At 50.0% G+C, this 26578-nt stretch overlaps 1 protein-coding gene across 2 annotated transcripts in view; it reads left to right on the top strand.

Moving 5' to 3' along the window:
• Positions 1–25781, top strand: part of LOC134350895 (retroviral integration site protein Fli-1 homolog) — a 62263-nt gene extending 36482 nt beyond the window's left edge. The window contains exons 2-9 of one of the 2 annotated variants that reach the window (XM_063056702.1): positions 8589–8788; positions 16570–16724; positions 17986–18189; positions 19729–19800; positions 20442–20504; positions 21454–21513; positions 21601–21648; positions 22872–25781. In XM_063056702.1, coding sequence (XP_062912772.1) covers positions 8589–8788; positions 16570–16724; positions 17986–18189; positions 19729–19800; positions 20442–20504; positions 21454–21513; positions 21601–21648; positions 22872–23428 — 1359 coding nt within the window. In that variant the 3' untranslated portion in view covers positions 23429–25781. The remainder of the gene's footprint in view (positions 1–8588; positions 8789–16569; positions 16725–17985; positions 18190–19728; positions 19801–20441; positions 20505–21453; positions 21514–21600; positions 21649–22871) is intronic. The other variant, XM_063056703.1, reaches the window with a different exon arrangement.
• Positions 25782–26578: the final 797 nt, after the last annotated feature.

Below are 26578 nucleotides of genomic sequence, written 5' to 3'. Positions count from 1 at the left end.
AAGGGAGTAATGGAGGGGAGGCTGGTTTCTGTGACGTGCTGAGCTGTGTCCGCAACTCTCTGCATTTTCTTGCGGTCACGGGCAGAGCGGTTGCCGTACCAAGCCGTGATGCATCCGGATAGGATGCTTTCTATGGTGCATCGATATCAAAGGATGGGGACCTGCAGAATTTCTCTTGACATTTTCAGATGTAGAGGCTTTGTTGGCTGCAGGAGCCATTTGGTTGGACCAGGACAAGCTAGCGGTGATAGTTACTAATAGTAACTTGACAATCTCAACCCTCTCTACCTCAGCACCGTTGATACAGACAGGGTCGTGTACTCCACCGCGCTTCCTGAACTCAGTGACCAGCTCTGACACTGAAGGAAAGATTGTTGTTGTGACAACATGCCAATAGGTGCTCTATCTCCTTCCTGTACCTTGTCTCTTGTTTGAGATATGACCCACTAAGGAGGTGTCACCAGAAATGTTTAAAGAGGAGGTAGACACATTTTGAGGAAAGTTGGGAAGCTGAGTGCAGTGGGGAGCTGGCACTGGGGTTGAGGACTTGGGCAGATCCTAGATTCTCAGAGTCCCACAGCACAGAATCAGCCCTTTCAGCCGAACCCGACCATGATGATCAAGGTGTTTATCTACACATTTGGACTGTATCCCTCTCCACCTTTCCTATCCAAGTATCTTTCAAACATTGTAACTGTACCCACCTCTACCACATCCTCTGGCAGCTTGTTCCACACACCCACCAACTTCTGAATGAAGAAGTTATCTCTTTTATCTCATCTTTCTCACTTTTAACCTATTTATTAGTTCGTTATGTGCCGTGTCGTCAGACATGGGCAATCATGGTCTTTCCATGACCATGATTGTTCTTGGCAAATTTTTCTACAGAAGCGGTTTGCCACTGCCTTCTCCTGAACAGTGTCTTTACAAGACCGGGTGACCCCAGCCATTATCAATACCCTTCGGGGATTGTCTGCCTGGAGTCATTGGTGGCATAACCAGGATTTGTGATATGCACCATCTGCTCAAACGACCACCCACCACCAGCTCTCGTGGCTTCATGTGACTCTGATCCGGGGGTAGCGGGGGTGGGGGGCAGTGGAAGGCCAAGCAGGTGCTACACCTTGCCCAAGGGTGACCTGCAGGCTAGTGAAGGAGAGGGGTGCCCAACACCTCCTTTCGTAGAGACCTGTCTCCGCTCCACTACCCTTTAACCCCATATCCTCTACTTTTAGACGACTCTAGCCTGGGGAGAAAGACTGTGACAACCCACCTTATCTAAACCCCTCATGACTTCATAAACTTCCAGCATCTTAAGACATTTAAGGAACTGTTAGATAGGCTGCTGGATGTGCAGATATATGGACACTGTTTAGGCAGCAGGAATTAGTTTGGTCAATCGTTTGGATAAGTACATGCAAGAGAAGGGTATGAGGGCTAAGGCTCAGTTGCAGATCATTGGGAGTAGGCATACGGATTAGATGGGCTGAAGGCCCAGTCTTTGTACTAAGATACTGTATGAGGCTGGGTCCTGCACTGTACGGTTCTACACCCTAAGATTTATGAGGATGGGTGCCGGTACTTGAGGGTCTGAGTTATATGGAGAGAGACTGGGCAGGGTAGGATTTATAGGACTGAGGAGTGATCTGCATTTCTTTGTTCTACTGTTAATGAATCTCAGGGTAGCATATGTACTTGGTTAATAAATTTACTCTGAACTAGATATTCCGGGTAGCAGAAGTGAAAACAGGTTTCGGGGGTGGGAAACTCAGAAAGCAAGAGAGAGCAAGTTACAGTTTCAGAAACACTACCTGCCTCTGCACAGCAAGATACACTGCACAGGAACAAAAAGAGATAGGGTAGATAGAGCTTCCCTCTGTGTCTGACACTGGGAGTATGTGATGGGATGGTGCAGACAGAGATTCAGTTTGTGTCTAACCATGGGAGGGTGTGTTGGGACAATGGGGAGGGAGCTTCACTCTAACCCTGAAGAGTGTGTGATGGGACGATGTGGAGGGAGATTCACTCTGTGTCTGAGCCTGGGAGTGTGTGATGGGACGATGTGGAGGGAGATTCACTCTGTGTCTGACCCTGGGAGTGTGTGATGGGATGGTGTGGAGGGAGCTTCACTGTGTCTGACCCGGGGAGTGTGTGATGGGACGGTGTGGAGGGAGCTTCACTCTGTATCTGACCTGGGGAGTGTGTGATGGGATGGTGTGGAGGGAGCTTCACTCTGTGTCTGACCCCGGGAGTGTGTGATGGGACGGAGTGGAGGGAGCTTCACTCTGTGTCTGACCCCGGGATGGAGTGGAGGGAGTTCACTCTGTGTCTGACCCCAGGAGTGTGTGATGGGACGGAGTGGAGGGAGCTTCACTCTGTGTCTGACTCCGGGAGTGTGTGATGGGTCAGTGTGGAGGGAGCCTCACTCTGTGTCTGACCCCGGGAGTGTGTGATGGGACAGTGCGGAGGGAGCTTCACTCTGTGTCTAATCTATGCCCTGTAACTGGGTAACCTGACATCCAAGTGATTGTTGAATTATGTACCATCCTGCTGAGGAAGTTGTGAAATATTTCAGGAAGTGATTGTGACATGATCTGTATTTAGCAAAAAACTTCATGAGAATTGGCGCAACATTTGCAAAAGCAGAATTTCTTCCCAAAACCCTCCAGCTGCGTGAGAAACAATCTCAACCCCAGATTCTCAGAGTAATTCTTTTCCTATCATGCAAGTAATTTATGGAGTCCTTATCCCTCTCCCACTCGGTCCTAATGATTCTGGAAATATTAGCCTAGTGTTTTACTAGGCAGAAAACCCCCACTGAAGGTTTCTTCTCAAAGGGAATTAGGTGACTCTGTAACCCTGAAGACATGTGATCGATGGGGCCAAGCTTTGCTGCATCAGGGTTCGTGATAATACTTTCGCTGGGTTCAGGGAAAGGATAGTGTTTCCTATACTGTACTTGACACCTGATCACTATTAATTGGAGAAGGGCTGCTCTTTGTTACATCGTTAACCAGCAGCAAAGATGGACCCTCTCCAAAATTTTTACCATCCAGCCTTTTCACATTGAATGTAAAATACTCTTAGTCCTACGAGAGCACAAATCAGACATAGAATAAAGCTCCCTCCACACCATCCCATCACACACTCCCGGGGTCAGACACAGAGTGAAGCTCCCTCTACACTGTCCCATCACACACTCCCGGGGTCAGACACAGAATGAAGCTCCCTCCACACTGTCCCAACACACACTCCTGGGGTCAGACACAGAATGAATCTCCCTCCACACTGTCCCATCACACACTCTCGGTGTCAGACACAGAGTGAAGCTCCCTCCACACTGTCCCATCACACACTCCTGGGGTCAGACACAGAGTGAAGCTCCCACCACACCATCCAATCCCACACTCCCAGACCTAGGACGACTCCTTAACTTTCATACCCTGGGGCCTACAACGTTTCTCACAATGACAAGAAAATCATTGGATGGTCAAGCCACAGCCAGGGTACTGCTCCCCGCACTGTAGGAAGGAGGTGCCTGAACTGGAGAGGCAGCAGAGGAGATTCACCAGGACCTCACCTGGGACAGAGCATTCCAATGATCAGGAAAGGCTGGGTCCGTTCTATCTGGAGGGGAGGGGGCTGAAATGGGTGGGGGAGTGGTCTGATAGATGGTGGACAAAGTTAAGAGAAGGGTAAAGAGGGCAGAGAGTAGGAAACCATCCTCTCCAAAACAGTTGTATCAAAATCTATATTGTATACGGTGTAATCAAACCAAAGGTCACTGGTGACTTTAGCACATTTAAGATGGTGTTGTATTTCACTGGTGTCCTCTTTACCCAAGAACTATCTACCAACACAGATAACTTCAAGTGTTGTGTGTAGTTCTGGTCGCCCCATTACAGGAATGACATGGAGACTTTGGAGAGGGTGCAGAAGAGGTTCACCAGGGTATTGCATTCAGTTCTAATCACTCCATTGCAGGAAGAACATGGAGGCTTTGGGTGCAGAAGAGGTTCACCAGGATGCTGCCTGGATTAGAGAGCACGAGCTACAAGGAGAGGTTGGACAAACTTGGGTTGTTTTCTCTGGAGCAGCAGAAGCTGAGGAGAGTCCTGACAGAGGTTTATCAGATTACAAGAGGCATAGATAAACAGTCAGAATTGTTTTTGTTGGGGTAGAAATGTCAAATATTAAAGGACATCCTTTTAAGGAGAGAAGAAAAAGCTTAACGGGGCAAGGTTTTTACATGAAGAGCGATGGCTACCAGGGGTGGTGGTCAAAGCAGATACTGTAGAGATGTTCAAGGCTGTTAGATATAGATGGAATGGAGAATGTGGATATTGTGTAGACAGAAGAGATTTAGATTAATTTGACATTGTGTTCAATTGTGTTAATTTGGCGCTGGAGGCTCATGGCAGGGAGAGTTTTTCTTCCTTCTACCATCTGTGTGAGATGATGGGACTTTCGAAAGACTTTGAGACTTTTTTTTTACTGTGCCCATGGTCTGTTCTTTATCAAATTACGGTATTGCTTTGCATTGTTGTAACTATATGTAAAATTATGTGGTTTTTGTCAGTTTTTCAGTCTTGGTTTGTCCTGTGTTTCTGTGATATCACACTGGAGGAACATTGTATCATTTCTTAATGCATGCATTACTAAATGACAATAAAAGTGGACTGCGTGTCCTCATAATCTAATCTAATCTAATCTAATCTGACAGACATCTTGGCCCAGAGGGGCTGTTCCTGTTCTGTGATCCATTCCCTGAACAAGGGGAGTGTAATAAAAGAGGGGACCGAGATTCAAGGATGATTTCTGTGCTCAAGAACATTAGTAACAAGCTAAGGTCTGGGCGCCACAGTAGCGTAGCAGGTAGCGCAGTCCTACTACAGCTCAGAGTGTCAGAGTTTGGAGTTTGGAGTTTAACTCTGGTGTCGTCCATAAGGAATCTGTATATCACCCCATGAATGTGTGGTTTTTCTCCAGGTGCTCTAGTTTCCTCCCACAGTCCAAAGGTGTACCGGTTAGTAGGTTAATTGGCCATTGTAAATTGTGATTAGGCTAGAGTTAAATCGGTAGCTTGCTGGCAGTGCGGCTTGGAGAGCTGGAAGAACCTATCCTGAGCCGTATCTCCAAAATAAAACAATAATTAATTAGTTAATCTCTCTGAATTCATTTCCCACTGGTTAACGAGAGGCCTAATGAGGGTGTGTAACTTCAAAGGTAGATCCGATTACTCTTTAAGAGATGTGAATGATCAGAGTGATTTCGATTTAAAGAGTCACACAGCACAAAAACAGACCCTTTGGCCCATCCTGTCCATACTGATTATGATTCTATCCACAGTCACCCCGTTCCCCTGCAGTTTGCCCACATCCCTCTACCTCATCCATGGACCTGAGCAAATACTGCATCTGTAACAACCTCTATCACTCCCACTGGCATCTCATTCCACACACCCACCAGCCTCATGTGCAAATTACCCCTCGGGTCCCCTTTACATCTCCCCCCTCTCACTTTAAACCTGCACCCTCTGGTTCAAGGCTCCCCTAGCCTGGGGGTAAAAGACCTTGACTGTCTACCCTGTACAGAGAGGGCAGGTGGACAACAATGAGGTCAGCAACCTTGGAAGGAAAAGTAGCAGATCAGATTATTGTTTAAATGGTGAAAGATTACAGCATGTTGTTAAGCAGAGGGACTTGGGGGTGCTTGTGCATGAATCACAAAAGGTTGGATTGCAGGTTATCAAGGAGGCAAATGGAACATTGGCCTTTATTGTGAGAGGGAATGAATTCAAAAGCAGGGAGGTATGCCGCGAATGCACAGGGTACTGGTGAGGCCACACCTGGAGTAATGCATGCAGTTCTGGTCTGCTTACTCGAGGAGAAGTTACACTGGGTTTGGAGGCAGTGCAGAGGTGGCTCACCAAATTAATTCCAGAGATGTGGCAATGAAGAGAGATTAAGTCACCTGGGGCGATACTTGCTGGAATTCACAAGAATAAGAGGGGATCTTATAGAAACATATAAAATAGTGAAATGAACAGATGAGACAGAGATGGGGAGGCGGGGGATTCAGTACGGGTGGAGAGTGGAGGTGAGTCAGTGGAGAGGGTGAGATTAGAACCTCAAGACTCAGAGGAATAGATTTAGGACAGGGATGAGGAGAAACTAATTTTGCTGGAGACCGGCGAATTTGTGGAATTCTCTGCCTGGAGAAGCAATAGAGGCTTCTCTATAAAATTTATTTAAGACAGAGTTAAGTAGATTTTTGCATAGCAGAGAAATTAAGGGTTATGGGGAAAGGCAGTTAAGTGGAGCTGAGTCCATAACCTGATCAGCCATGATGTTATTGAATGGCGGAGCAGACTCGAAGGGCCAGATGACCGTCTCCTGCTCCTGCTTCGTATTCTACTGACGTCCCTCATATTTTAATAAGCCCTATAAGGTTATCCCTCAGCCTGAGAATAAACACAGCCTGTCCAATCTCTCTTGATAGCCGCAGTCCTGGTGAACCCCTTCTGCAGTCTCCCTCTCAATTCATCTCAAGTTTAATTGTCATTCAACCATACATGAATGGCCCATGATTACAGCCAAACGAAACAGCATTCCTCCAGGAACAAGGTGCAGAACTCAGCACTAACAGTCACACAGTGCATGTACAAGGCAGCAAGGACATAAAGTAAGATAGAGTCACACAATATAAATAGAACAGACTTGATCCGCAATGAGCTTGTCTTCTGCCAAGTGAACACCAGGGGGCAGCACTGACTCCAGCCTGGACGACTGCACCACACGGCTCCCAGGGGAGTGTACCAGCTCCAATGCCTCTCTCCAGGCGGCTGTAAACAGGCGACACCACGGCTTGAGGCCTACTCCTCATGTAAACAAGATAGCAAGCACATATAGGATATCAGTAAAATACAACCACGCAGAATATATGTCTAGTCCAGACCCTGATTCCATGAATACCCAAGACCACAATAGAGCTCTCTCTCTGTCTCTCACAACCACATCCTTCCTGTAATGTTGTGACCAGAACTGCACACAATACTCCGAGTGCAGTCCGACTAATCTTTTGTACAGCTGCAGTGTGATGTCCAACCTTTTGAACTCAACTCCTCAGCCCAGGAGGGCAAGGATGTCGAACGCCTTCTTCACCAATGTATCCAGTGGTGAATTTTGAGAGTGAGGAAGGAACACAGAGGCTCTGGTGAGATTTGAACTCAGGTCTCTGGAATACTAGTCAGAGAAACTGAGAAACTCAGTCGGGAAACTGAGCTCAAGAATCAGCAAGTCACATTGTAGCTGTGTACAACTTTGATTAGGCCACACTTGGAGTATTGTGCGCCATTCTGGTCACCCTGTTAGAAGTGTGCCTGTACTAAGGCTGTACAAAGTAGCTGTACTGAGGTTGTGCAAAGTGTGCCTGTACTGATGTTGTGATTAGGACTGTGCCAGATTGTTCAGGAACCGAATGCTGTGCCTGAACATGGTGAAGTGGGACTTCAGGCTCTGTACCTCCTGCCCAATGGGAGCTGCGAGATGGCATGGCCCGGATGGCGGGGATCTTTGAGAGTGAATGTAGCTTTGTAGATGCAGCGCCTCCTGTAGATACTACTGATGATGGGGAGGGATGTGCCTGTGATGTATTACCTGAGACCACCACTCTTGTAGATTCTTACGTTCCAGCACTTCCAAATTCCTGTACCAGATAATGATGTAACCAGTCAGGATACTTTCAACAGGACAGCTGTAGATGTTTGTTAAAGTGCTCAATGACGAGCTGAACCTCCCAAACCTCCTGAGGAAGTAAAGACGCTGACGCACTTTCTTTGTGATAGCATGTTACGTGGGATCATTGTAGCTGGAGTTTGGGGAAGTGGGATAGTATTCTTCCCAATGGGCTGAACAGCAGCCGGCTTCGTAGTACACCAGGAGACAGCTCTGCTTCCTGAATTTTCCCAAGTCCTCATGCTCATCACTTCAGGAACGCCGGGAGCTCAGGATGTGTGGAGCTCATTGCCTCTCTCGCCTCTTCCTTGCCTTTCCTTCACCCTGGGATCTCCGTGGTTTTGTCCAGCTGACCGGGTCAAACAGCTCCCTGTCCCACCTTTTCCACGGATCCACTCTGGCTGAAATCCTGTTGAGGTTGAGCTGGCTGTGGGGTGGGGGGTTCGGATGTGTGTGAGCCAGGATTCTATGTATTGCCCGTACCCAGCCATCCCACCTCTTCGCCCAATGCCTGTCTCCCCTCACCTGTCCACACCTCATGTACCGTTTCGCCTGTTTATTCCTCACCCGTATCACACTCACTGTCACTCCTCACCTGTCTCCCCCTTTAACTTCTCCCTCCCGCTCCTCACCTGGTGTCCTTTACCTTTTCCTTAGCCCCACCGACAACACATGGTATTCCAACAGTCCACCTGTGCAGCCCTCCACACATCTCCAGGGAGAGCCAAGGGAAGCTGGGAGGAATAATGGGGTAGTAAGTATAAATATTGTGTGTGTGAGATCCCTCTCCCAGTGAGGGTGAGAGCTTATCTCTGTCTAATCCCCTCTCTCTGTCTCCCTCTTATCCGACAGGAGGCTCTGAACGCTGTGAGTGAGAACCAGGGGCTTTACGAGTCTTCATACCCTCCATCTCATCTAATCAAGCCCGAGATGACATCCGGGGTCTACGCGCCCTCGGCCAAAAGCAGCCCAGAGGTTGGGGAAACAGACTGGGGCAACCAGAACAGTCGGGTCACGGTGAAGCGCGAGGCAGAGCAGGTGAACGGTACCAGGTACGTCCTCTGAGGGGCTGGGGACCGCACTCTGGGGACCCCCACCTCAATGGGATACTCGTGGGATTCAGGTGTCCCAAACTCTGCCCTTCCCAGGAATTCCCTTCCTCTCGCGAAGACGGCACAGGGCACGCTGGCCGTCATCAGTCCAGGCACTGAGTTCAAGAGCTGGGAGGTTATGTACAAGACGTTGCGAGGCCACACTTGGAGTACTGAGTCACCCTCCTGTAGGGAAGATGCCATCAAGGTGGAAGGAGTGCAGAGGAGTTTTACAGAAATGTCGCTGAGACTCGAGGGCCTGAGTTATGGAGAGAGGCAGAGACTTTATTCCGTGGAACATTGGGAAATGTGTGGTGACCTTACAGGGCTGCATAAAAATCAGGAGGGGCAGAGATAGGGTAAACGCAGACAAGGAGAGGAAATCAAGAACTAGAGGACACAGGTTTAGGGTGAGAGGGGATTTGAGGGGCAATGTTTCTTCCAGAGGGTGGTTCGCCAGAAGTGGTTAAGTCAGGTACGTTTGCAACATTTAAAAGGCATTCGGACAGGACGATGGAGAGGAAAGGTTTAGGATACGGGGACAAACATGGGCAAATGGGATTATCCTAGATGGTGATCTTGGTCACTGACACTGTGACTCTATCTCCTTTCCAAATCCCCCACCAAACAGATATCAGCCAACAGTTATACAGGTGTCCAAACTGGCCCATTAGTCTGGGAGACTTAATGAGGATATTGGGATGGGAATTGGAGTTGGTTTATTATTGTCACATGTACTGAGATACAGTGAAAAACTTGCCTTGCACACTATCCATACAGATCAGATCAGTACACAGTGCATTGAGGTAGAACGAGGTAAAACAATAACAATACAGAGTAAAGTGTAACAGCTACAGAGAAAGTGCAGTGCAGGCAGACACAAAGTGCACGTCCATCTTATTGTTCCAGTCTTACAACAGCGGGTTCGAAGCTGTCCCTGAGCCTGGTGGTATGTGCATTCAGGCTTTTGTATTTTCTGCCCAATAGGAGAGCGGAGACGAGAGAATGCACAGGGTGGGTGAGGTCTTATTCTGACGCTGAGAGGTGTATAGAGAGAGTCCACGGAGGGGAGTTTGGTTTCTGTGTGATGTGCTGATACAAACAATACACATAGGAGGGTGAGGCAGAAACGATCTATGCAATCCCACTCCCTGAAAAACTCCCTCCCCACCAAACCCCCAACCCACCGAAATTCTACTCCTCTACTCCTCACCCACACGCACACACCCAGTTGAAATGCATGGGGTCAGAGTGAAAACATGCAAACTTCGCATGAACACTGACCCTCACTGGACAGTGGGTCTCACGCACATACACATACATACACACACACACTGATCGTCACCGGGGGACAATTCTCACACACAGACTCTCAGTAGGGGACAGTTCACAGTTCACACACACTCACAGAGCGCTGGTATCAGAATTTAACCCACGTGTCTGGAGCTGGGAGGCAGCAGGTCCGCTCGTTGTGCCACTGGGGCTGTCTTGCACTGGATGGTGCAGGAACATAGAGCAGTGCAGAGCAGGAAACCACAATGGCATATTAACCAAATTAGACTAAATCCCTTCTTCTTGCACACGATCCGCACCCCTCCATTCCCTGCACATCCGTATGCCTATCTAAGACCCTCTAAAACATCCCTATATATCTGCCTCCACCACCACCCCTGGCAGCTCATTCCCACCAGCCTCTATGTAAACCCTGTCCCACTCACCTCCTTTGAAATTATCCCTCTCACCTGATATGCATACCCTCCAGTATCAGACATTTCAACTCTGGGAAAAAGATGCCGGCTGTCTACTCCGTCTGTACCTCTCATAATCTTATAAACCTTTAACAGGTCTCCCCTCTGCTGCAACTGCTCCAGAGAAAACAACCCAAAATTCGTTCTACCTCTCCTTACAGCTCACACCCTCTAATCCAGGCAGCATCCTGGTGAGCCTCTTCTGCACCCTCTCCACAGCCTCCACACCCTTCCTGCAATGGGACACAGTACTCCAAATGCTTCCTGACCAAAGTTTTATTCAGCTGCAACATGACTTTCTGGCCCTCGAAGGCAAGCATGTCGTACACTTTCTTTATCACCCTGTTTACTTGCATTGTCCACTTTGAGGGAGCTATGGGAGCATACGTCAGTGCTCCTTGGGGTCCTGCCCGTAACTATGTGCTGTTTTACATTTGACCTCCCAAAGTGCCACACCTCACACTTGCCTGGATTGAACTCCGTCTGCCATCTCCCCGCCCAGATCTGCAACTGAGCTGTACCTTGTTGCTGGGGAAGTAGTGGATGTAAGAGTGGAGTTCAGGTGCAGCAAGTTTCAGGAGACACTTTCTCTTCAGTGTAAACCTTAGTAACAGAGAAGATCAGAATGGAAAATATCCTTAACTTTAGTGGTTGCGAGTCCAAAGTTGGAGCTGGTGAGCATCATTCTGATTTCCCTACTCGTAAACCCAATCAGAATCAGGTTTATTATCACTGTTGTCGATATTAAATTGGTTGCTTTGTGGCAACGGTACACAGAACAAGACATAAAAGTGACTATAGAACAAATTACAAAAGATAAATAGTGCAAAAATGGAAGTACAAAATACCCACAGTTGTGATAAAACCTGCAAGAAATTGGAATTTTAGAATTTCAAATGGTAACATGAAGTCAGGTGAAAAAGAGGGACATGCGCGCACGCACACCCGCACACACTCACACACACACGCACACGCACACACACACACGCGCGCGCACACACACACACGCACACACACACACGCGCGCACACACACACACGCACACACACACACGCGCGCGCACACACACACGCACACACACACACGCGCGCGCACACACACACGCACACACACACACGCGCGCGCACACACACACACGCACACACACACGCGCGCGCACACACACACACGCACACACACACGCACACACACACACGCGCGCGCACACACACGCGCGCGCACACACACACACGCACACACACACGCACACACACACGCACACACACATGCGCACGCGCACACGCACACACACACACGCACACACACACACACACGCACACACATGAGATGATGATAAAGCTGAAAGATTCTGTCCAATATAGATATTGATGTCATACAGTAACACCATAAGACATAGAAGCATAACTATCCCATCAAATTCCTGCTGCAAATCATCATGGCTGATTTATTAACCCTCTCAACCCCATTCTCCCGCCTTCTCCCTGTAATCTTTGACACCCTTACTCATCAAGAACCTATCAACCTCAAATTTAAATATACCCAAGGACTTGGTCTCCATAGCCACCTGTGGCAATAAATTCTACAGATTCAACACACCCCGGATAAAGAAATTCCTCCTCATCTCTGTTCTCAAGGGACATACTTCTATTCTGAAGTTGTGCCCTCTTGTTCTAGACTCCTCCACTCTATGAAATATCCTCTCCACGTCCACCATCCAGGCCTTTCAATATTTGATCATTTTCAATGAGATCGCTGTTCTGGGACACCTCTTCTTTATGATATTCTTGTATAAATAATTTGGATAAAGAAGTGGAAGAGGGTGGGTTGGTAAGTTTGCTGATGCCACAAAGGCCGGTGGACTTGTAGACAGTGTAGAAATTTGTTGTCGGTTACAGTGGGACATTGACAGGATACAGAGCTGGGCTGAGAAGTGGCAGATGGAGTTCAATCCAGAAAGTGTGAAGTGATTCACTTTGGAATGTCGAACTAGAACACAGAATACAGGATTAATGGCAGGATATTTGACAGTGTGGAGGAACAGAGTGATGTCTAAGTACATACAGTAGATCTCTCAAAGTTGCTGTGCCAGTTGATAGGTATATGGTGTGTTAACCTTCATTAGTTGGGGGATTGAATACAAGAACTGCAAGGTCATGTTGCAGCTCAGTGAAGTACTGGTAACATCAGATCTGGAGTATTGTGTTCAGTTCTGGTCCTTATAGGAAAGATGTGGAAGCTTTAGAGAGGGTGCAGAGGGGATTTACTAGGATGCCGCTTGGATTAGAGAATATATTTTGAGGAAAGGTTGAGAGAGCTAGGGCTTTTCACTGGTGAAAGGAGGGTAAGAGGTCGGTTGATAGAGGTGTATAATATTATAAGACCATAAGACATAGGAACAGAATTAGGCCATTCGGCCCATCATTCCACCATACCTATATCACTCTCGACCTCATTTTCCTGCCTTCTCCCCAGACAGTTAGTCTAACACTATTTAAGTGCCAGTGCCCCAACTTCAGTTCCTGCCACTGTCTGTAACTTGAGCCACACTCAAACAGTAACTTTTGACACCCTGACTAATCAAGAACCTATCAATCTCAATGACTTGGCCTCCACGGCCATCCATGGCAATGAATTCCACAGATTCACCACCCTCTGGATAAAGAAATTCTGTTCGAAATAGATGTCCCTCTGGCCTGAGGCTGTGCCCTCTGGTCCTAGATTCATCCACTATCAGAAACAGCCTCTTCACATCCACTCTATCTAGGTCTTTCAATATTCATTAGGTTTCAATGAGGTCTCCCCTCATTCTTCTGAACTCCAGTGAATACAGGCCCAGAGCCAATCAAATTCTCCTCATACCTTAACCCTTTCATTCCCAGGATCATTCTCATGAGCCTGCTCTGGACCTTCTCCAATGCCAGCACATCCTTTCTTAGAAAAGGGGCCCAAAACTACTCACAATATTCCAAACACAATTCCACCAGAGCCTTATAAAGCCTCAGCTTTACATCCTTTCTTTTATATTCTAGTCCTCTTAGAATGAATGCTAATGCTGCATTTTCATCTCTCACTTCTTTACCTAATCTAAATCCTTCTGCAGACTCCCCGATTCCTCAACACTACTAACCCCTCCACCTATCTTCGTGCCATCTGCAAACTTGGCCACAAAACCATCAATCCCACCATCCAAAACTTTGACACACAGCATAGAAACAGGCCCAGTGTTCACGCTGACAACGATGCCTCTCTGCACTAACCCCACATGCCCGCATTAATTCCATTTCCGAATTAGAAACAGCTTTACTCTAGTCATATGTCACCAGATTGGTTGTTTTCAGCAGCACTACAGCGCCAGACATGAAAATCACAATAAGTTACAGCGAATAAGTGAATAGTACAAAGACAAATATCAGGGATGAATACTGAACACACTTAGATTATAAATGTACTTCGGATCTTGAACCTTTGGAAGATGAATGCTGAGGTAGTGTTCATGCGTTCATGGACTGTTCGGCAATCTGATGGCAGAGGGGAAGAACCCGTTCCTAAAAGTATTGAGTGTGCGTCTGTCGGCTCCTGTGCCAATGTTCCCTCTAAGCTGTGTGCGCGCACAAAGGAATTTAAACTGCACACAAAAGGTTGCCACCCTCTACCTCGTTGGCACATTAACTACGTTTCACAACCACAGACAATCACGTTTCCTTTTCCGCTTTCTGATGCGGATGGTGTTGGCAACGTGGAGTTTGCGATGATTTGTCTGCAGGTTTTAGAAAAGGCTTATTTATACTGTTTTTACTGAAGAACTTATTCAGTGCGCACATGCTGTTGTCACTGGGCAAAGCACGAGGTTTTTCACGCACACTGGTCATCACAAGTTAGAGGGAACGTTGTCCTGTGCCTCCTCCCTGATGGCGGTAATGAGACAAGGGCATGACCCGGATGGTGGGGATCCTGAGTGGTGGACGCCATTTTCTTGCAGCACCACCTTTTTAAGATACCCTCAATGGTGGGGAGGGTAGTGCCTGTTACGGGCTGGTTGAGTCGACAACCCTCTGTGACCCTGTGCATTGCAGCCTCCAGACCATCACTAACCGGCAGCGTTGCGAAGAGTGAAGAAGTCCATCCAGGGAAACGGCGGGTCAGAGGTCACCCGGCTGGTTGGGCAGACGGTGCGATTTAATCTGGACAAGTGTGAGGGAGCACAGTTTGCGAGGTCAAATTCCGTTAGGACCTGATAGAGGTGGTACAAGATGATAAGATGTATAGATACAATGGACAGCCAGCTCCTTTCTTCCCAGGGCAGCAATGGTTAATATGAGAGGACATCCTTTGAAGGTGGTTAGAGGTCAATAAGAGGGGGATATCAGCAGCAAGTTTTTTTTTGCAGATAGTGGTGGGTGTGTGGCATGGCCTGCTGGGGGTGGTGATGGAGGTTTAAGAGACTCGTAGATAGACACGTGGATGAGAGAAAAATGGAGGGCTATTTTATTCTACGGTCAGCACCACATCATGGGCCAAAGGGCCTGAACTGTGCTGTAATGCTCTACTACATGGAAGGAGTATTGATGTACAGAGGGACCTCAGGGTCCTCGTCCACGGCTCCCTGACGAGGATGGGGTGGTGACAAAGGCTCACTGGCTATCACACACCAAGGCACTCGGTATAAGAATCAATGTTTAAATGACACTTGGAGAGATACATGGATAGGAAAGGTTTAGAGTGAGATGGGGCAAATGTAGGCACACGGATGAAAGAAAAATATAAGGCTCTGTAGGCAGGAAGTGTTGGATTGATTGTGGAGTAGTTTAAAAGGACAGTAGAACATTATGGGCCGAAGGGCCTGGAGGGTGCTGTGCTGTTCCGTGTTCTCTGTAAATGGGACTAGCTCAAGGAGAGACCTTGGACAAGTTGGGTCATGTGACTCACATGATTAGAATGACCATATCAGGTAAGGTATTAGAATTGGCTTATTATTGTCACATGTACCAAAATACAGTGAAAAGTTCGCCTTGCGTACTGTTCATACGGATCAGATCACAGTGCATTGAGGAAGAAGAAGATAAAGCAATGACAGAATGCAGAATAAAGTGTAACAGTTACAGAGAAAGTGCAGTGCACGCAGACAATAAGGTTCAAGGTCATGGAGGAACCCCGAAGATCAGGCACCCTCCTGATGAAAGGTCTCCACTCGAAACATCAACAGTTTATTCTGCTTCATAGATGCTGTCTGACCTGCTGAGTACCTCCAACATTTACTGCCTGCTGCTGTGGATCTCCAGCATCAGCAGAGTCTGGTACTAATGAGGCGCAAGATAGGAACGAGGTAGATTGTGGGGCCAAGAGCCCGTCTTATTGTACTATGGCATCGCTCAGTAGTCTCATAACAGTGGAAAAGCATCTGTCCATGAGCCTGGTGGTTCGTGCTTTCATGCTCTTGTATCTTCTCCCCAAAGCGGGGGGAGAAGAGAGAATGTCCGGGGTGGATGGTGTTATGCTGACTGCTTTACTGAGCAGTGAGCAGTGTAGACAGACTCGATACAGGGAGGATGGTTTCCATGATGTGCTGAGCTGTGTCCAGCTCTCTGCAATTTCTTCCCTGATGCAGTTGACAAAGGTTTAGCAAAGTTGGGGGAGGGGGTGGTGTTAGAGGTTTGCTTGGACAGAGAGCAAAACATAGAACATAGAATAGTACAGCACAGTACAGACCCTTCGGCCCACAATGTTGTGCCGACCCTCAAACCCTGCCACCCATATAAGCCCCTACCTTAAATTCCTCCATATACTTGTCTAGTAGTCTCTTAAACTTCACTAGTGTATCTGCCTCCACCACTGACTCAGGCAGCAAGGTTCAGTATGAGGTAGATCACAGAAGGGAGGCCCTTCTGCCCATTGAGCTCAGGCTGACAGCTTTTGCCTGGGGCATTGGCCCGAGGTTGACCCGCCCATCCTGGGACTGACTCTCTGCCCTGCGGCGGGCTCCCATTCTCCCCACAGCGAGACGCCAGTGGACTGCAGCGTGGTGCGAAGAGGCAAGATGCTGAGCGGGCAGGAGGGGGTCCCAGTGGTCTACAACACCAGCTACGGGAGCGAGCAGCGCGACAGCCCCCCCTCCAGCAGCAACAATGAGAAAAGGGTCATCGTACCCGCAGGTAAGGTGCTGGGCCACGCTCACTTGCTGAGACATACTCTCACACACACTCATTGGCACACTCATACATGGCATGTCACAGTCACTAAAGGCTGATTTATACTTGTGTGTCAAATGTACACCATAGGTACATCGTAGCAGCGTACCCTATGCTGTACTTTACGCCAACCCTACGCCATAGCCTAACGCGCACCTCTCCCAAAATGTAACTGCGCGTCGCAGCAACGCAGACCGCAACAACTGTGATTGGTCCACTTGGTATAGCAATAGCTTCCCAATGAGCGACTGAAGGGCAGGGAAGGAACTCTGGCTGCAATGCTTTCCATAAAGCTTTACAGACCTCCGAAATTATGGAGGACCCTGTGCTTGACGCCAGTTTGTAGCTAGCTGCTCCAGCCTGTTGACTTGCACCTGAAGCTAAAACTCGAATGGTGATTGCCAGTCTCTGAGTATACTGTTCGTACATGATGTGAAATAAATGGTTGGAGACGAGGAACCAAATCGTCAAATCTACCTGCTGACATCCAAAAGTGTTTGAAATTAATTTCCTCGTCCATGTCTCTCAGTGGCCGGACAAGCACAGAAAATTCACCCTCCTTCAGTTTCAGTCGCCGTTGTTTGAAGTTTGAGTTCGTGTTGAGTTTCAACACAGTGGAAACTCAACACAGTGGCATAGAAACCCCACCGCCAACTAGCGTTTTGGCGGTGAATTGCAGAGCGGCGCAGACACACCAACGCACAAGTATAAATGCTCACAATGGCGTAGCCCACTTGAGTAGGCTACGGCATTGAACTGGCGCACAAGTATAAATCAGCCTTTACACGGACACACACACACTGATATCTATGTATGTACGGTAATACACAGACACACACATGCAGAAAATACTGACTCTCATGCACACACACTCACTGCCTCACACAGGCCAATACATTTACTTGTATACAGTTCCACACAGTCCGACTAATGCATAAACTCAGAGATCCGCACAGATATAAACCCAGATACTTTTGACACATTCACACATGCATAAAACACACACAGTAAATTAGCCATTTACAACACAAAGCACACAGAGACATACATGTAAAAAGCACACAGACTCACAAGTAAAATACTCATACACACATATAAAACACACACAAACTGAAACAAACACAAACCCTCACGGTGGACATCCATTTCTCTCTCTCTCTCACACACACACACACACCATGAAGACCAACCTCCAGACACTGACCATGGTGTGCTATCCTCCCAGACCCCGGGGTGTGGACCCAGGACCATGTCCGCCAGTGGCTGGAGTGGGCGGTCAAGGAGTACGGCTTGTCAGACGTAGACAGCAGCATCTTCCAGAACATTGATGGCCGGGAGCTGTGCAAGATGACCAAGGACGATCTGATGGGTCTCACCACTGAGTACAACGTCGACATCCTGCTCTCCCACCTCAATTACCTCCGAGCAAGTGAGTCTGCCCACCTGCCCCCCCCCCCGAGGGGTTCTGGGCTCTGGACTGGGGAATCCAGCCCACAGTTACTGCTTCAGGGAGTCCGGTCCAGGATTTCCACTCAAGGGAGCCCAGCCTGGAGAATCTAGCAGGGATCGCTCCCGACACAACTCCCTTGTCCATTCGTCCCCCCCATCTCTCCCCACTGATCCCCCTCCTGGCACTTATCCGTGTAAGCGGAACAAGTGCTACACATGCCCTTACACTTCCTCCCTTACCACCATTCAGGGCCCCAAACAGTCCTTCCAGGTGAGGCATCACTTCACCTGTGAGTTGACTGGGGTAATATACTGCATCCGGTGCTCCCGATGTGGCCTTTTATATATTGGTGAGACCCGACGCAGACTGGGAGACCGCTTTGCTGAACATCTACGCTCTGTCCGCCAGAGAAAGCAGGATCTCCCAGTGGCCACACATTTTAATTCCACATCCCATTCCCATTCTGACATGTCTATCCACGGCCTCCTCTACTGTCAAGATGAAGCCACACTCAGGTTGGAGGAACAACACCTTATATTCCGTCTGGGTAGCCTCCAACCTGATGGCATGAACATCGACTTCTCTAACTTCCGCTAAGGCCCCACCTCCCCCTCGTACCCCATCTGTTACTCATTTTTATGCACACATTCTTTCTCTCACTCTCCATTTTCTCCCTCTGTCCCTCTGAATATACCCCTTGCCCATCCTCTGGGTCACCCCCCCCCCGTCTTTCTTCCCGGACCTCCTGTCCCATGATCCTCTCGTATCCCCTTTTGCCTATCACCTGTCCAGCTCTTGGCTCTATTCCTCCCCCTCCTGTCTTCTCCTATCATTTTGGATCTCCCCCTCCCCCTCCAACTTTCAAATCCCTTACTCACTCTTCCTTCAGTTAGTCCTGACGAAGGGTCTCGGCCTGAAACGTCGACTGCACCTCTTCCTACAGATGCTGCTTGGCCTGCTGCGTTCACCAGCAACTTTGATGTATGTTGTTTGAATTTCCAGCATCTGCAGAATTCCTGTTGTTTGGAGAATCTAGTCCAGGGTTTCTGTTCCACTCAAGACAGCCCAGCCTGGAGAATCCAGTCCAGGGTTTCTGTTCCATGAACCAGGGATTCCAGGTGAAGGGTCTCTTCTGACAAAGGGTCTCAGCCAAAAACATCCCCTCCACAGCCGGTCCAGCAGCCCCAGCCTGGGGGAGTCTGGCTCACAGGCCCCAGCCCAAGGGGGTCCAGTGCTGGGGCCCCTGTCTAGGGATTCTGGGCCAGGTATTCCATTCCAGGGAATTCATTTTGGAGAATCCAATCCCAGGAGCCTAGTCCAGGCTTCTGAAGCAAAGGGTCTGGGTGATCAAAGGACACAGAGGGCTCTGGGTGAAGGTGTGTCTGCATGCATGCGTGCACGTGTTGGTACGAGCCGTGTGTGTCGGTGAGTGTGGTGCAGGAGTGCGTTAGCCGTGTGTGTGTCTGTCAGCCAGTGTGGGGTGCACACCGACACTAATGTGTCACTCTCCGTTCACAGACAGCCCCACCTTCACCTACCCAAACGCAGGCTCCCACCCACAGCAAACCAGCCGGCCCCCCATCAAAACAGGTGAGGGGTTGGGAAGGGGAGTGAAGGGTTAGGAGGGAGGAAATGGGGAGGGAGAGGAGGAGGAGCTGTGGTGAGGGGAAGGGAGTGAAGTGCGGGGTTGAGGTTGGGGAAGAGGGGTTGGGAGAGGTATGGGGGTGGGGAGGAGGGGAGGACTGGGGTTGGTAAGGATACAGGAGAGGTGGTTGGGAAGGGGAGGGGGAGGAGAAGGGGAGAGAGATGGATGTAGATGATAGGAAGAGTGAGGGTAGAGGAAGATAGGAGGGAGGGCAGAGGGGAGAGGAACAGTTGGATACAGAGGGATGGGGAGGAATGGAGGGGAGGGATCGGGTGAGGGTGGAGGGAGAGCAGGGGGTCTGAAAATAGGACTGGGAATGGAGGAGTGGGTGTGATGGGGAGAGAAACAGGTAGAGGGAGAAGATGAGGTTGGAAGGAAGAGGGAGGGGAGAAAGGGGAGGGTAAGGGTGTGCAGGGTCAGGGGTGGGGAAATCAAGGTTACTGTCACACCACGGGGGAGGGGGGTGCAGGGTTAAGCCCGGTAATGGGGAGGTAGGGTCCTGGGATGGGAAGTGGGATGGAGGTGTTGGGATGGTCTGTGGAGAAGATCTCCCCCTCCATCACCTCTGACCTCTGTCTCTGTACAGAAGCTGTGTATGAAGAACCACGCAGAACAAGTTGGGTCGGGTGTACAAACACCGTGACAAAAGGTGAGACAGGGTATTCCCCACCCCTTCCCCGTCTCTGTGACCCCCCTTCACCCCCACACCCCTCCCCATCAATGTGACCCCCCCTTCACCCCAACACCCCTTCCCATCAATGTGACCCCCCTTCACCCCAACACCCCTTCCCGTCTCTATGACACCCTTTAACCCCACACCCCTCCCCACCTCTGTGATCCACTGCATCCCCCACACCCCTCCCCGTCTCTATGACCCCCCTTCACCCCCACACCCTCCCCATCTGTGACCCTCTTTACCCCCATACCCCTCCCCATATGTGACCCCCTTCATTCCCCCACACCCCTCCCCATCTGTGACCCCTTTACCCACACACCACTCCCCATCTGTGACCCTCTTTACCCCCGCACCCCTCCCCATCTCTGTGACCCCCTTCACCCCCACACCCCTCCCCGTCTGTGACCCCCTTCACCCCCACACCCCTCCCTGTCTCTGTGACCCCCCCTTCACCCCACATCTCTCTCCATCTCTGTAACCCCATCATTCCCCACACCCCTCCTGTCTCTGTGACCCCCTTCAGCCCCCACACCCCTCCCCATCTCTGTGACACCCTTCACCCCCACACCCCTCCCCGTCTCTGTGACACCCTTCACCCCCACACCCCTCCCCGTCTCTGTGACCCCTTTACCCCAACACCACTCCCCATCTATGTAATCCCCTTCTTTCCCCATCTCCGTGACACTCTTTATCTCCCATACCCTCCCCATCTGGACCCCTCCATTCCTTACACCCCTCGCCATCTCTGTGACTCCCTCTGGCCCTTGTACCCCTCCCATCTCTGTAATATTCACCTGCCCCTGCATCTCTTCCCTTCTCTCTGCACCCCCCCCCCTGCCTTCTGGTCCCAACACTCTTTTGAGTCTCTGTGACCCCTCCCCTCATGCTGGCCTTTGGATGACACTACTTTTGCACCCTACAGGTTCCCCACCTCAGCCTTCGACTCCGGGCCGTCCCTCCGAACAGCCTCGTTTACACCCAGGTAGGTCTCTGTGACTCCCTCTTGGTGCTGCCCCCACAGGTTTGTGACCACCGTTAACCACGCTATGTCCTCGTCTCTCACCGACAGATTCCTACCAGATGCTGTCCACTACAGCCTGCCGAATGACCAACCCAGGTGGGTGTTCCGGAGGCAGGGGGGCTAAGATCCCACATGCACACAGATCCTCACTGTGGGATGGGTCTCTCACACACACATATACAGACCCTCAGTGGGAGATGCATCTTACAAACACACACACACACACACAGACCATCATCTTACACAGACCCTCACTGGGGGACAGGGGTCTCTCACTCTCTCTCACACACACACTGACTGTCACTGGGGGACAGGGTCTCTCTCTCTCTCTCTCTCACACACACTGACTCTCACTGGGGGACGGGGGTCTCTCTCTTTCTCTCTCATACACACTGACCCTCACTGGGGGACGGGGGTCTCTCACTCTCTCTCATACACACACACTGACTGTCACTGGGGGACAGGGTCTCTCTCTCTCTCTCTCTCTCTCTCTCTCTCTCTCTCACACACACACTGACCCTCACTGGGGGACGGGGGTCTCTCTCTCTCACACACTGACTGTCACTGGGGGACGGGGGTCTCTCTCTCTCACACACACACTGACCATCACTGGGGAACAGGTCACAAACACACACAGACTTTCATTAGAGTTTGGGATGGGTCCCACATGGGCACAGATGTGTCCTCCTTCTTCACCCCTCTGTCTCAACTATCTCATCTCTCTCTCCCCCTCCCCTTGTCCACAAGAGACAGAGTGGAGGGAGGGACATTTCCCGAGGCCATTCAGATGATCAAATCCATGCCATCTCCTCGTAAATCTTGCATCAATTCCACATGTTGCACTTCAGACGCCTCCTGTTTTCTATGTTTTAGTCAATGTGTGAATCTCTGGATTGGACAGCATGTCCTATGAAGGCAGGTTTAGTGAGCTGGGCATTTCTCTTTGAAGCAAAGGATCAGAGGAGACTCAATAGAGGTGTACAAGATGATAAGAGCCATAGGTAAAGTGGACAGCAGGAGAATTTTTCCCGGGGCAGAAATGGCTAATACGAGGGAGCATTATTTTAAAATGATTGGAGGAAAGTCTAAAGGGTTGTCACAGGAATTTTTTTAAACACAGTAGTGCTGATGGGGGTGGTGGTAAAGGCGGATACATTAGAAATATTTAATAGACTCTGGGGCACGTGGATGAAAGAAAAATGGAGGGCTGTGGAATGGTTACATTGATGTTGAAAGGTTGACACCACATTGTGGGCCGATTGGCCGGTACAGTACAGTAATGTTCCATCTCCTCTGTTCTCCAACCCCCACCCCCACAGGCAGCGGACAGATCCAGCTGTGGCAGTTTCTCCTGGAGCTCCTCTCCGACGGCTCTAACGCGGCCTTCATCACCTGGGAAGGTAACAACGGCGAGTTCAAGATGACGGACCCGGACGAGGTGGCGCGGCGCTGGGGGGAGCGCAAAAGCAAGCCCAACATGAACTACGACAAGCTGAGCCGCGCCCTCCGCTACTACTACGACAAGAACATTATGACCAAGGTCCACGGCAAGCGCTACGCCTACAAGTTCGACTTCCAGGGCATCGCTCAGGCACACCAGCCCCACGCCCCCGAGTCGCCCATCTTCAAGTACTCGGCCGAGCTGCCCTTCGCCGGCTACCACCACCCGCAGAAGACCAGCTTCACCTCCGCTGCCGCGACCGGGCCGCCACCAACGCACCACCCCTCCCCCGCCCCTGCCCCTGTCTCCAGCGCCCCGTTCTTCGGTCCCGGCAGTACCTACTGGAGCTCGGCGCCAGCCGCTATCTACCCGGCGCCCACCGTAGCCCGTCACCCGGGAACCCACGTCCCTTCCCACCTAGGAGCCTTTTACTGACCAAGGGTGGGTGGAACCCTCGACGGCCGTGAACCACTCCCCCACGCCCCTTTCCCGTCCTCCCGCCCTTCTCCCGGCTTCTCGGGAACCAAAGGGTTAACGCATCTTCTCAGTGGACCTTTCCGTCTCTCACTCTCCTAACCCAACGTAAGCATCCGTCGAGGCACGCCGTCTTGCTCGGGGACTTGGTCACGGAGATCTACGCAACAGAACTGCAAGCCTGCGTACAACCCCGGCGTATTTCTCTCGCTTGGGACATTTACCTGGCGATTTTTATCTCACGGACAATTGGCGACGACATTATCCCGAAGAACAACCCCGGGCTCTCGTCGTAACGAAGAAATGTGTGTATATATATATAATGTTTTATATAATGTATAATTGTAGCTGTGCGAAAGAAGTTGCTGTCGAAGGAGCTTCGTCAATGAAGAGTAGCAGCCATCCTCGGACCGGACGCCAGACTGTCGGTTGTCTGTACCGTTTCCACAGCCCCCTCCTTCTTTCCACCTCCATTCCGCGCTCCACGCAGCCCACTTCCCCCCAGGAATGAATTCGTTTGGGGAGGGAGGTCAGATGACGGGACTCGAATCCTTTCTTGGTGGGCGCTATAGAAGGTGAATGATGTTTGGGGTAGGGAGTGTCTCCTGGTGATGGGGTTCAGTGAGATGCGCATGAAAGGCGGGGAGGGTCGGGAGCAGGGTCATTGGATTGATGGCTGTCAGGAGAGGAGATTGAGTTCAAGGATGTCAGGAGAAGGAACGTGTCGATTGATCATCGATTCAATGAGGTCAGGATGGGAGAGAGAAACCTTTGGCCACGGACCTAATGACAACGTGACAGGAAGCGTGCCCAAGGGTCACGGACTCAGTGATATCATTGATGAGCCTGTTATATTTGATTCAATGAGTTCATTGATCAATTACATCATGAAAGCGGAACGTGTCCGCTGGTCAATTAATACAATAAGTCGTGTCTACTGGACATGAACCCAATGACATCATGACAAGGCGAGCGTCTGTTGCTGCCTTTGAGGCCATGAAAGGGGCGAGCCCAGATGACGCGTCCTGACAATAGGGTGTGTCCATTGGTCAAGGATCGGAGTGCATCAATTGGTCATTGGAGATGACATCATGATAATGATGTATGTCCAGTGACCTTGATTCATCAAGGTAATGATAGGATTGGAATGTCGATTGGCTATGAATTGGATGTCATCATGACGGGAGAGTGCCCATTAGTTGTAGGTTCAATGAGGTAGCAGTAAGGGAGTGACGTCGCGACATAGGAGTGTGTCTATTGGTCGCTGTCGAGGTCACGATGGGTGGGTTGGGTTGAAGGGAGAGGGTCTGGTGGAAGTGCTCCACCATCACGCACGCACTGGAGATCTTTGATTCGATTGATCCCATTTTCACTGCTATCTCACTGTACGTGCGAAGTTTATCCGCTCACTGTCGCTTCCCTCGAGTTGTCTTCCACGTTCCCGTCAGTAAGGCTTGTGAGGTTAATTAACCTTCGATCTTTGGGTGTGTGGGTGAGGGGTCAAAGCGCGCGGGACTCCTAGAAATTGGGATTAACCCTGAATAGATGCCTGATGATTGGCAGAGATCATTAAGCCTGTCTCCTCGAGACACCATCCCACCCCCACGCAAAGGTGCAGCAATCGACAGCTGAATCCCCGACATCCGACCCCCCCCCCCCGGCCAAATCCACCGTAGACCCGTTCTTCCTCCCCAGCTAGACAACGGGTGGAGAAGGGCCTTGAGCTGTGAAAGGGAGTTGAGGACGAACAAACGGACGTCCCAGACCCTCTCCTTATCCCAGGCTCCGAGGCCCCATTAAGGTCACAGAATACACGGCCCTGGAAAAACTTGGTTGAAGGTGTGGGGGGCGGGGGAGAGAGCCGGGATTGCCGTAGCTTCTGTGTTTTACTTTGATGTAATGAAGTAAATAAATTTATATTTAGAGGACCCGGGGGTGACTGTGAACACGTCTGAAGTCCGAAACTTTCCTTTGACCCACCGCCTACATTTCCCGAGCACCATATTGGCCATCACGGGGGACAACTGTCTCTCTCCTCTTATTCTTCTCTCTTCTCATTCACACACACACTCATTGACCCTCACTACTGGGAGACAAGCCTGCCTGTGTGTGTGTGTGTGTGTGTGTCTGTCTCTTGTCTCTCTCTCTCTCTCACTCACTCACTCACACACACACACAGTGGGGGAAGGATTTCTCTCTCTCAAATATACACTGACCCTCAGTGGGGGATGGATATCTGTCACACAAGCACACACACACACTGACCCTCAGTAGGGGGACAGATCTCTCTCACATACACGCGTTGATTCTCACTGGGGGACGGGTCACATACGCTATCATTGGGGGGGATGGGATATTGGTCTTTATGATGTGTGGATTTCACTGTACAACGTGGGACAGCACATCACAGAGAAAAGGCCCTTCAGCCCACAATGTCTGTGCTGACCATGATGTCAAATTAAACTAATTCCCCTGTGCCTGCACGTGTCCTGTCCTCCCATTCCCTGCACGCCCATGTGCCTATCGAACAGCCTCTTAAACACCTCTATCATATTTGCCTCTGGCAGCACATTCCAGGCCTCCACCACTCTCTGTGTAGAAATAAACTTTCCCCTTCTCAACTTAGAACTCTTCCCTTGAGTATTTTGTCGTTTCCACCCCGTGGAGAAAGATTCTGAAGTTCACTTTGCTTATGTTATAAAGCTCTTTCAGTCTCCACTGCTCCAGAGAAAACAACCCAAGTTTCCCTGTCCTCTACATGGAATGGTTAGGGAGCCTCAGTGTGGTGCAGGTTCTGGTCTTCGTACCCACACAAAGATATACTGACCACAGAATATTCACCAGAACTGTTCCAAGGGTGACATTTTTGAGTTGGGCAGAGGCAGAGGCAGTGAGGAAGGTATACTATAGAGTTCAGAGCAATGGGGAGATCTCACTGAAGCTCACCAAATTCATACAGGGAAGGAACTTACCCCCCACCCCCAGCCAGTACTAGGAATCCCAGTCTCAGAATAACAGGTTAGCTGTTCAGGGTGGAGACCGAAGAAATTTTTAAAATATCTCTTCTCTCCAATTCCTCCTCTTCAGTTCTTTACCTTTTCCTCCTCTCAC

The sequence above is a fragment of the Mobula hypostoma genome, chromosome 8 (assembly GCF_963921235.1).
Source record: "Mobula hypostoma chromosome 8, sMobHyp1.1, whole genome shotgun sequence".
NCBI lineage: Eukaryota > Metazoa > Chordata > Chondrichthyes > Myliobatiformes > Myliobatidae > Mobula > Mobula hypostoma.
Note: the sequence above shows the minus strand (reverse complement) of the source record. Positions and strands in the feature narration are given on the sequence as shown.